Raw genomic sequence first — 12,414 nt, forward strand, 5'->3', positions numbered from 1 at the left:
GATAAGGTTCCTGGGACCTAATACAGTCCCTTTTCAATCATGGTGGGAATGTGAAGAGAAAGTCAAAACACACTGAGAATGAGTGAGGAGGGATGGAAAGAATCTCCTTCCTCAGGATTTCCATGAGCTGTGTGTCAAGTAACTCAACAGCCTGCCCCTTTTCGATGAACTACCAGTTACATGAGAGTAAGTGCCCTTAATGCGTAACTGAAATTCTGTGCTATTTGCAGTGAAATGCTAACTTATTCAGAAGGCAATCTCCTCAAACTCACTGAAAAATATAATGCAAATCTAATAATTCAGTCTCAAAGCATTTTGGGGATTTGACAAAATGATCTAAAATGCATGTAAAAACTGAGAATAAAATGGGAGGAAATCTTACCAAAGAAGCATGCGTGAAACCTGTTTCACTGTGTAACTCAAACGTATGCTACCATATAACTCAAACAACATATACTGTTATAAAAGTCATCAGATGAATGAATCGAATGGAAACCCCCAAAAGAGACGCAAGCATATGCTAATTTATAGTTAAGTATGTAACAACAATAGATTATCATCTTTAGGAAAGTAGTGACCAACTTCACACCCAAATTAACCACCAGTATGTTAAGAAGTTACATGTTAACCCTGTTTAGAAATAAAGAAAAAATAAATTTTAAAAAATGAGTGAATATTTATCTGATTTCAAAGCTGAAAAATACCTAAGCATTAAGCTCCAGAAAAGGAGGGACTTCTGCTTCACTTGCCTCTATTGAATCCTACAATATCTGGCCTAGAATAGCTACTCAATATGTATTCAAAATTCATAAAAGCAGGGGCGCCTGGATGGCTCAGTCAGTTATGCATTTGACTCGTGATTTTCCCTCAGGTCATGATCTCTTGGTTTGAGTTCGAGCCCTGCATCAGGGTCTGCGCTGACGGCACAGAGCCTGCTCGGGATTCTGGATCTCTCTCTCAAAATAAACAAGCATTTAAAAAATTAAATTAAATTAATAAAAGCAAAAAACATACACATAAACAAATTCAGATCTAATTCCAAAAAGATCACAGGCAAGTGCAAGTCATACTGTGTGATTCATTTATATAAATTTTAAAAAGAAGCCCTCAAAAACAAAACAAGATTCAGCAGAATAGTATCTCTGGGGTGAGAAGGAGAATGGGGCTGGGGCCAAACACACACAGGCTGCAAAGGTGGGTCACTGCCTGTTCTTCTCATTCATTATTCCTTAAACTATATAGATTTTAGTTTCACATTTCTTTAAAACAAATTTTTTTTATGTTTATATATTTTGAGAGCGAGAGAGGGTGAGAGCAAGGGAGGGGCAGAGAGAGAGGGAGAGAGGATCCCAAGCAGGCTCCGCATTGCCAGCGCAGAGCCCAATGTGGGGCTCAAACTCACAAACCATGAGATCATGACCTGAGCAGAAATCAAGAGTTGGACACTTAGCTGACTGAGCTACCCAGGTGCCCCTCATGCATTTTTTTAATTAAACAAAAAAACCCAAAGCTCTGAGCTCTATAGACACAAGTAAGGGAGAAGAAAAAACCTGACAGGATAGAGTTAATATTTTTACAAAACAGCACCAATAACAGATCAACCCCATTGCTTATCAAAGAAATGGTAGTTAATGCATCACTGCCATATCGCCAATCTGGCAAAGGTTATAATAATCAGTGAGCTTTGTGGAGAAGTGGCACAATGCCTTATCACGATAATAAAAACTAACAATGGCTAACACTTGAGTAGCCGCTCTCTGTGTACATTGTTCTAAGCGCTTTATGGATATTAACTCATTCAGTCTTCCTACTGGTCCCTACGAGAGAGTACTGCTCTTACCCCCATCCTGAGGATCAAAGGCACACAGGGATTAATTAATTTGACCAAAGTCACAAAGCAAATAAATGAGCAGATCCTGAAAATGTAAATTAATACAGTCCTTTTGAGGGCAATTTTGCAATATGCGCCAACAAGTTTAATTTTTTTTTTTTTTTTTAATGTTTATTTTTGAGACAGAGAGAGACAGAGCATGAACAGGGGAGGGTCAGAGAGAGAGGGAGACACAGAATCTGAAACAGGCTCCAGGCTCTGAGCTGTCAGCGCAGAGCCTAACACGGGGCTTGAACTCACGGACTGTGAGATCATGACCTGAGCTGAAGTCGGACGCTTAACCGACCAAGCCACCCAGGCGCCCCGCGCCAACAAGTTTAAAATGTGCTCCTCTGACCCGGAATTTCAGTGCTCGGAATCTGTCTTATGTTGTAACAGAAGACCTCACTTTCATGAGGATACACCGTTCTGGACAGAACACATGCATTCATTTATCTCTCCTCCCTCCCAAAACATCACTAAAATCAATGTTAAAGGATGAAAAAGATAGAAAGTTACAAGGAAAAGCAAAGTAGAGATGACAAAGATCAAAAATTGTGGGCGGTGACAAGCAGAGAAAAAAGTGGGAAGTGACTGAGCACATGACAGAAAGATCAGGACTGAATGCTACAAACAGCTAGGCCAGCGAGAAGTAAGCCAGTAGGTACCAGAGCCCCAGAAAACCTTAGGAATTCAGAGCAAATACTATGGTTAACAGAAGAACTTGTCAAACACATAAAAAACAAGCAACAGAAAAAATCCAGTTAACTACTGACTTCAGAGGAAACAAAGAGTTGTTCACACAAAAGAAAATGCAACTACATGGTCATGTTACTTGGCTCAACAGCTAACGCCACTCATATATTCGTAATACTATAGACACGACCAAAAGTTACACTAAATGTTCCCTTTTCTATAAGCTAACAGAGTCTAAAAATACTAATTACAAAAATAGTTTGATATGTTATTTTAGAAATATGAAGGAAAATACCGGAAGAAATTGGTTAAGAGTTGAAAATTACCCTAGGAAGATGTGTGGCAAGGAAATGTTTTTAAATTAAGTCTTATAACATCCTTTGACTTTTGATACTATATGGATAAGAGTAATTTAAAAAATTGTTCCAAAAAATTATAGAATATCCAGAAAAACACACATAAGATATAAATGCCCTATAAATCTAACAACCAGAAGTAATCACTGTCTATATTTTGGTATCATTCAGTCCTGCTCTATACCTACATTTAATCTACATATTCTAGAAAAGTGGGCTCCTCCTACACTGTTTAGTAATCTACTGTTTTCACTTAATTTTGTATGAGTACTTCCTCCGTAATTACGTACATATTTATAATACGAGAAACAAAATAAGTACCCTAGACCGAGTTTATACATGAACTTAAGTAATACGCTTTTGGGATAGTTAGTAAGGTAAATAAAAAGCACATAAATTTGACAACGGATGTACTTTGTTTAAAACTGAGTGATAACAGGGGTGCCTGGGTGGCTCAGTCGGTTAAGCTTCCGACTCTTGATTTCAGCTCAGGTCATTATCTCACAGTTCATGAGTTAGGCCCCACATCCGGCTCTGTAGAGGCAACTCAGAGCCTGCTTGGGATTCTAGGTCTCCCTCTCTCTCTGCCCCTCCCCACCTCTCTCTCTATATATTTAAAAAATAAATAAATGAGTGATATTTCTTTAGAAAAAATAGGATTAAGAATAATGTAACATTTTATTTATTGCATAACTAGTAAAATGTAAAAACCATGTTTATAACAGAAATTAGTTTGCTCTTTCCAACAAGAGTTCCTGTGCCTAGAAAAAAGTGTTTTCACAATATACTACTAAGTTAAAAAAAAAAAAAAAAGCATATACAGTATGATCCCTTATTTCTTAAGATGTAAACAGCACAGGGGGGAAAACAAGTCTGGAAAGACATACACCAGAAAATAAACAGTAGTTCCTTCTTTGTAGTATTACAGATGATCTTTGTCACCTCCTTCCTAATGCTTTCCTAAATTGTCTTACATGCACTGGTATTATTTCTGGAAGTCAGAAACTTTTAAGGAACTGTCTATAGTCAATTCTACAAATGAAAGACAGCAAGAGTGTAGATAGTTCAAAAGTGAATTATTTGATAGCTAGACTCATCTTTACATCTTTTGTGAATTCCCTCAAAGCCTCTACACCACACTGAAACTTTACTTGGGGCCTATCTGGTCTTCTGTTCCTACATTCAACAAGTGCTGAGCCTGTATTACATGTCAGGCACTGCTCTAGTACCAAGGATTTAGCAGTGAACAAAACAGCTGAAATCTCTATCCTTCTTTGCTAGGGAAGACAAATACTAAAAACACTTGGAACAAAAATATACTTTTAGTGGCCATACAAACATGAGCACACAACAGACACACACACACACTCCTATGTTCAAGTGTGAGGAAGAAAAGTAAAGGATAGGTGGGAAGAGATGATTGTTTTAGTTAGGGTAGGCCTCCTGAGGAAGTGATACCTGAGCAGAAAACTGAATGGCCACGCAAAGATATGGGAGAACAGGCTAGGTGGAGGGAATAAGTGAAAAGGCCTTGAGATGGCAATGAGCTTGTACAGAACAGCAGGACCAGTGTGGTCAAAGTGGAAAGAGCATGGGGGAGAGAAGCAGCAGGTGATGTAGAAGTAGGCAGGTGTCAAATCATATAGGGCTTTACAAGTCCATGCAGGGATTCTGAAATTTATTCTAAAGGTGATGCAAAGGCACCGAGGTTTAAAAGATCACTCTGCCTGTGGTATGGATAACAGACTGTGTAAGGCAAGGAAGCAGGAAAACTCTTGAGGAGACTATTTACAGGTGTTTGGGCAAGAAACAATAATATCCTGCACCAAAGCAGTAGGGCAAGAGGATGAGACATGGTCTGATATGGATATATTTTGATGCCTGATCTAATATAACTTGATGAAATACAATCAGGAATGAGGAAGGAATCACAGGTGATTCTTAGGTTCTTGGCTAAGCAAGTGAATGAATGGTGGTGCCATTTACTGACTGGGCTGACTGGCAGAGAAGCAAGTTTGTGAGTGGCAGAAACCAGGAGACCGATTTCAAACATGTTATGTGTGAACTGACCAGCAGACATTCAGGTCAAGATGTCAGGTAGACAATCTTACCCAGTTCATGTCTGTAGTCCATGTGTAAGTTGGGGATGAAGATGTATAACTGATATTTAAAGGTATGGGGGCTATATGTTATCTCCTAGGGTGTGAGCCCCAAGGTCTGCTAACTTTAGAGGTGGCAAAGGGGAAGGTGAGTGATGGGTAAGGTGTCCCAGAAGCCAAGCGAATAAAGCGTGTCCAGTAGGAGTCAAAGATCACCTGGGTCAGAGCTGCTAATAAGCAGCGTAGGGAAGGTAAGGCTTGAGAACTGGCAACCTTGATAAGGGTGGCTTCGGTGCAGTGGTGGAACAGAAAAACTGGTTTATGTTTAAGAGAAAACTGGAAGACAACTGAATAAAAATAACTCTTTCAAGTCCTATTTATTGCTTTAGAGACAAGAGTTGACTGCTCTTTCTCTAAAGCATCTTGTAGCTCTTTGCATACAGTATGTGTGAAGTAAGAATTATGAAATCAGTGTCGAATCTGATAATTCCCAATATTTCAAACCATATTAAGAAACCCAAATGGTCGAGAGCTAGAGCTTCCTGACCATCCCATTTTGTTCCTAAAATCGTTCTTTACACTCTTCCCTCGTAATGAGGATGAACTGCAAAGACCTCAGTTTTCTCTTCATCTTTTATGACTTCGTACATATCTGGTACCAAAAGGTAATTAATTAGCATTGTGACTGGTAGCTGAACCAAGAGAAAAGAAAAAGACCTCTCCTTTCTGCTCCCCAATTTTCCAGAGGTCATATATAAAAGTCAACAAATAAATGAACCACTGAAGGGTTAAACAAACAAACAAACAAACAAACAAGGTCAAGTTATTTAAACAAGACATCTTATCCCAAACCCTCTGCTGAGATCTTAAAAATTGCCACTTAATTCCCCAAATGGATAACTTGCCCTCCCCCAATTCAGATACCTTTCCCTTTATCACAATATAACAATGAAGCTCTGTGGCAAAAAAGGCAATGTCCAGAAAACAGTCAGGTCTCCCTACCTGACAAAATGTCTTCTGCTAATTCCTTTTCTCTTTCAATTTTTTCCTCTAGGGTTGAAATGCAGAATTCATAGCCAGCAAGAGCAAATTCCTGTCTGTAAAGCAAAGATCAGCAATCGGCTGTTCACCTTTTCACAAACTCCTCTTTTATTCTCATTTTCCCAGCTTGGGTTTGAATATTGTTAGTAAAGGAAGCGTAAGATGGGAAGCATCATCTCCCACTAATAGTTTCAAGTGACTCAGTTTCTCCATTTGGGAAATGGAGTCTTACACCCGCTCAAAGTAATACTATTATGAACAGAGGCTAAGGCCCCCTGCACCAAGGGTTCTAACTACTGATCTTATGCAACTTCTGGAGAGGTTTATTAACTTTATTACCTTTCCAACCTGTACGTCTTCAATGAAAGCTTCTTTTATGTAAATGGAATTCCTAATTATGGCACTAGAAGGCATTAAGCCTTCTCTAATCCTGGACCCTGAATCATTTGGAGAGGACACCCAAACGTCAGGCAGACTGACCTAAAGACAACTGTCAACTGCTGGTTTCTATAAAGAGATGTACAAACACAACAGAAATTCCTTCTCCTTCCAGAAGCTCACTCCCGGTTTTTGCCCTTCTGCTATGGCGAAGCAGCACTACAAAGATTGCCCCTTCTCCTCTAGTGCTTTGCCAGGGGATAACAGATGACCCCACGTTGTATTCTGTTCTCAGAACAGAAGTTTCTCCAGACCCAAACCTTGGCAGGAGGGACCCTATCCAGCCAGGACATGGAGCAGGGGGAGGCTGCCCACTAGATGTTTCTAGTCAGAGTAAAATGCCTATTAACAATCCCCCTACTATTATCAGCATTCCTAAGCCCCAAGTCTAGTTATGTATCTTCTGCCTCATGCTTCTCTTAATCAAACTAAATGAAAAAATACTTTTGAGAAGGGTATAGAGGAACTCACAGGCTAATTACCAGGGGCTACTAATACACTTGTGCCTGTATGAGAGCAGGAGTTCATCCTACTCTCCACTGGGATTGGCTTTGGGCTTCTTTTATCCTAGAAGTTCATACCCCATCGACATCCAGGCCTGTTTGTTACTCCTCCAAAAGAGACAGATCCCAGGTGCAATGTTCCCCAGCACAGGCCAACCTCAAAGCTCCTCCAAAGACTTGAAGTTAAAGGCCTTCAGAGGCTCTAGCCTATCTAGTGTCCAACCAAATGCAGGTTCTGCTGAGAATGAAGGAGCTGGTGACCAGGGCAGCAGGGACCTGTGCCAGAGCCCCTGGCCTCAATAAGCACTCATTACAGCATTAGGTGTGAGGTCATTCCAAACTTCTGGTACCCAACTACTGTAGCAGCTAAAAACCCAAGGAAAAGCTAGTCTTAGATCTTCCCTTAAATATACTCTAAAAGATCTAACTCTCTAGAGGAGTTCTCTGCTTACATCTTAGGTATTTCTCCTTTGAACTCCGCCTAGACAGGATGAAAGGCACCAGGCCTCACTCATCAGTGTTCCTGAGACCTCTGGCACACATCCACATTATTTTCCAAAGCTTTTCCTGTGAAGCATGAAGATTCTCCTTTATAAAGATTTAGAACTCACATAGTACTTCTTAAATGAGCACTGATTTCCTATCCTACTTATCCAGAGGCCACTTCTCCACTCCTAGATCTTTCCCCTTCTTAAAACCCAGCTACCTGATCACCTTTACATGCTTTAAAAACACTGTCTCCTGGACTAGCCACGGAGACACTCCCATGCCAACCCCCTTATCATTCAACTATGTCTAATTTCCTGGTTTGTTGATACTTCCATCCAAAAATGGTTTCTTCCAAGTATATTATCCCCAAAAGCTTTTACATTACTCCCTCCTCTTCTAGAAAGAGCTAAACTAAAGTTCTAATGGTAACTTCCCTTCCCAGTTCAGGCAGGAACAGAACGCTCGATTAGCTTTGTCACAGTGCAGCCAGAGGCGTGAGGGCTATATGTCCCACTCAAGAGGCTACTGGAGACAGCAGGGCAAAACTTGGAAAAGACTAAAGATTTCAAAGATGAGGGAGGGAACGCTTTGAGTGTAACACCCAGTGTTTTTCAGACCCAAATGACTGGAAGGTAAATGAAAATTATATAACATCCTGGGGTTAAAGTCATCTGCCTACAGCCCAACTCCCTGGTGGCTGCCACACCTAGATTCTGACTATACTTACCTATTTTGAGCAGCATAGATACTGGCCAACTTCAGAGAGATTTCAATTATCGCATTGTCTTCCTGTTGGGAGAAAGAAAAATGAAGAAAATTCACAAGTTAAATTTCCTCATGGATTATTTCTGATCAACGTCTAGACTGCCTTTGGCCTGAAAACCATAGCTTTTATCCTTTTGGAGGAATTAGGCAACAGAATTCCTCAGCAACCATGTTTCTGCATGAGTGAAAGACTGGTAGTTTCTATACAGGTCCAAGGGGGAAAAAAATAATCCACCTTTTTTTTTCACCAAAGCACATGTTGGTGGCTGGGTGGAGTTTCCAGGAAGCAAAACTATTTTGAAATCTGCTTCAGCTGGGGCCCAATCCCAGGCAATGTTCTTACCTGTTGCATGCCCCCTCCAAGCAGGTAACTCATGGTTGCTTTAAAAAGTTTTTCCGCCTAAAAGCATAAGGAAAAGATTTTTCTTTTACTTGGGCCCCACTATCTATATGACACTGGATTCTAAGTACTAGTCTGATGTGTCACCCCTTGTAAAACACAACACACACACACACACACACAGAAAAATATCCTTGTGATGGGAAAACAGACAAGAATACCAAGACCCCACATCCTCTGGGCACCTTAAAAACTATTCTGTGATGAGCAGAAACAAACTACAGAAATTAACCTTTCGTCCAAACCTCCTGTGGCAGAGACTGCAACCTGTCCCCTAATTATTCACTCCCCCACTTTTTTAGTTATAGAATCTTCTCTGTTTTAACAGGTCAGCCTCCTTTGTGCCTAGGTGCAGTCATATGATGAAGTTTTGGCCAAGAGATGCAGGTAGAAGGAATAGAAACAGTTTCTAAATTCTATTTTATAAGGAAGCTGCCTGCCGCTTCCCTCTTCTTTCTTCCTGGCAGCTGGAGGTGAGCCAGCTCACCTATGCAGATGAGAACACATCTTAGAAGGAACCCAGGGGCAACTGGGTGGCTCAGTTGGTTGAGCACCTGATTCTTGATTTTGGCTCAGGTCATGGTCTCACTGTTGATGCGTTCAAGCGCTGTGCCAGGCTCGGCGCTGACAGGGCAGATTCTCTCTGTCCCTCCCCTGCTTATGTGCATGCTCTCTTTCAAAATAAATAAACAAATAAGAACCCAGGCTTGTGGATCACTTCATGGAGAAGAGGTACCCACCTTTCTTTAGTGTAGCTACCTATGGAACAATGCTTTAAAAAGAAATACACCTTCTTGTTTGAGTCACTCCATTTTGGGGCCTATTTGTTATAGCAACTTCACCTGCACCCTTACTAACAGAGGTCCCTTGAAGCTAGTCCTTCACAAATTCAAAATATTACAAAGTGATTTACTTACTTACATTTTCAAGTTGACCCCGTATAAATGCCAAGTTGGCCATCTGAAAGCAAATTACAAATTGTTTTCAGTTTAGAGCACTGTGTTCTACTTATTTCAAAACCTTTCAGCTAATGACTCCCTTTTGCTTTCACACTCTAAATTAAAAAACAGTTCAAAGAGAAAGGTTTGTCACTAATCTGCTAACATCAAAGTATAGCAATAGTGTGAGTGCAAACAGCTGCCCAATCTTTGTTGATGACAAACTAAATCTAGATCCATTCATCAATGAAGAAACAAATACTAATATTTAATCTTCGGTCTAGGATTTAGACTTCGTATAAGTGACACCCCAAGGGTAATAACATTTGAAACCGAAAGAAAACTTAGTAAAAACAAAAACCAAAGAGCTTTACAACATCCTGAAGGGCAGGAGTGTAAATCAGGACAGCTAGCAACCCTTCTCTTGGATCCACCCTTCGTCGTCAGTGGCTCAGACTGGTTAGAAGAGTTACCAAATCATAAGTGTAAGTGATGGCCTTCCTGTTATCGCTCTGATAGGCAAGACGAAGAGCGTCATGTAAAATTAGCTCAGCCTCTTCTGGCTCATCTTTCATGATGCTCAACTGAAAAGAGAAAACAAAGAAAATAACAGAAAATGAAAGGTAAAGAAGGCAGATGTACGCACTACCAGACAGAAGTGGATATGGCTATACGTCCCAACACACAGGAGAAAGCTAGTCATTCAATTCGCCAAATATTTATTGAACTCCAGCTACGCACCAGGATGTATATCTACGATGGTGACAGAGCGGTCAGCTTCTCTTGCAGCTATGTGCAGCCACACGACAAAGATTTGGCCAACAGATGCAGACAGCAGGAATGTGAGCAATTTTATAAGGAATGTCATCATATTTTATAAGGAAGCTGCTGGCCCTACATCTTTTTCTTCTCTTCCTACAGGCTGGAAGCCACTTGTGGAACCAATAAGCTTAATTACAACTAACGATAAAAACTACGAAGAAAAGTAAAGGGAAGGAACAGTAAGCGGTCTCCTCTAAATGAGAGCCAGAGAAGCCTTCCAAGGAAGAGACAGTTAAACTGAGGCAGGAAGGAAAGAGTCAACCAGGAATCATGGGGAAAAGTTACAGGGGAAAATGACCCACAGAGCAGGGGATGAACAAAGGCTCTAGAGGCTGAAGAGAATGGTCTTCAAGAACCATTCAAGAAACGAAAGGAAACATGTGAAGGGAAAAGGATGAGCCAGGGGATTATTGCCAAATTGGTGGGAAGGCAGGGTGGCATAGGTCATGCAAGGTCTTGCAGGCCATGGTAAGGAGCTTGGATTTTATCATGAATGCAGTGGGAAGTCACTCAAAAGAGGTAATATGACCCAGTTTACATTTTTTAAACAAGGTATTCTGACTGCTGCATGGAGAGCAGACTGCAAGGGAGAGGCGGGCAACAGGGCGGGCAAAACTACCGGACGGCAGACTGTGGCAATGAGGCCAGCGTGATACCAGAGGAGACAGAGAAAAGGGACAGATTTCAGAAATATTTTAGATGTGGGGGCAACAGGATTTGCAGCTGGGCTGTAAGTGTACCAAGGGGCGGTGGTAAGGTACTGTGAGTTTTAACAATGACGAGGTTTCCAGGCTGAAAAACGGGGTAGGTGTGAGCAAAGAGAAGACGGTGAAAGACTGTGCAAGGGAGGCCACTAGGATCAAGAGTCTAGCTCCGGGCACGTTAAGTCTGAGAGGTAGGTGAGCCTTCAAAGTGGAGACGGGATGTCGGTAGCACACTGCGGTACACGAATACAAATTCAGACGTCGTGAGCCTCGAGGCGGTAGGGAGCCCAATGGTGGAGAGGAGCTAACCTGAGGAGAAAACAGGAAGGAATGTGGAGAAACGGAAGACATGAGAAAGATCGGGACCAAACCGTGCGCACCGAACACCGAGGTGCGTTTTCAGGACGCTACGTGCGCAATTCTCTATGCCAGTCCTTTCGGCCTGGCTGGCTCCCTGATAAAAAAAACAAAAAAACAAACAAACAAACAAACAAACAAAAAACAACTACAAAAACATTTCCGCTAATTTTGCTTGGATAAAAGCGCGATGCCTCTGGTGCCATCTCCATCTGCACCGGAGACTGCAGCGGTCTGACAAGCCTGGACGGACGCCAACCCCGCCCCCCACTCCCAGCCATGACCCATCGAATTCCGGGCAATTCTACCCTCGGAGCCTCCATCCGGCCTGCGGGAGTCGGAGCGCGCACCGCGCACCCACAAAGCCAACAACAGGCCTCGTTCACAAAGGCCGCCTCACCTTGGCTCGCTTCAGCAGCTGAATGATCTCGGCCTCGGTCTCGTCCACCGCGCCCTCGGCGGCGGCCCCGCCCGCTCCCTGCCGCTCCTCCTCCTCCTCCTCTGCCGCAGCGGGCCTCGAGAACCAGGCGAGCGCTGCAGGAAGGGGCTCTGAGGTCACCGGGCCCGGCCTGCGCCCCGGTCCCCGCCCGGCCGGCCCCGCCCGGCCCGCGCCCCTCACCTGCCAGCAGCGGCAGCAGGCCCGGGCCCCGGCCGCGCGGCGGGACTCGGGATGCCGGCACCCCCACCTCAGGCGCGCGGCCTCCTGCCGGCCCCAGGAGCAGGCGCGCCGAGCAGTCCCGGCACCGCCGCCCCGCGGCCCGCAGGAGGCCTCGGCCCAGACTCGGGCTCAGCAGCCGGTACATGCTCGCGCGGCGTCCTCGGCGCACTGCAGGCCAAGCCGGACCCAGGCCGTCCCGCCCCCAGTGCCGAGCGCCCGTCGGATTGGCCCGACCGTGAGGCAGGAGGAGGCGTCGTCGTGGCCGCCCGCATGCGCGT

At 43.2% G+C, this 12,414-nt stretch overlaps 1 protein-coding gene across 3 annotated transcripts in view; it reads right to left on the reverse strand.

The window, feature by feature from the left end:
- TTC19 (tetratricopeptide repeat domain 19) overlaps positions 1–12,391 on the reverse strand; it is a 43,441-nt gene extending 31,050 nt beyond the window's left edge. For 2 of the 3 annotated variants that reach the window (XM_060647189.3, XM_060647188.3), the window contains exons 1-7: positions 12,098–12,391; positions 11,879–12,012; positions 10,069–10,179; positions 9,579–9,617; positions 8,601–8,657; positions 8,220–8,281; positions 6,024–6,118 (exon numbers count right to left, since the gene is read on the reverse strand). In XM_060647189.3, the coding sequence (XP_060503172.3) occupies positions 6,024–6,118; positions 8,220–8,281; positions 8,601–8,657; positions 9,579–9,617; positions 10,069–10,179; positions 11,879–12,012; positions 12,098–12,281 (682 nt within the window). In that variant the 5' untranslated portion in view covers positions 12,282–12,391. The remainder of the gene's footprint in view (positions 1–6,023; positions 6,119–8,219; positions 8,282–8,600; positions 8,658–9,578; positions 9,618–10,068; positions 10,180–11,878; positions 12,013–12,097) is intronic. The other variant, XM_081791168.1, reaches the window with a different exon arrangement.
- Between the last annotated feature and the right edge of the window lie 23 nt (positions 12,392–12,414).

Source organism: Panthera onca, chromosome E1, assembly GCF_046562875.1.
Source record: "Panthera onca isolate mPanOnc1 chromosome E1, mPanOnc1 haplotype 2, whole genome shotgun sequence".
In the NCBI taxonomy this organism is placed as follows: domain Eukaryota; kingdom Metazoa; phylum Chordata; class Mammalia; order Carnivora; family Felidae; genus Panthera; species Panthera onca.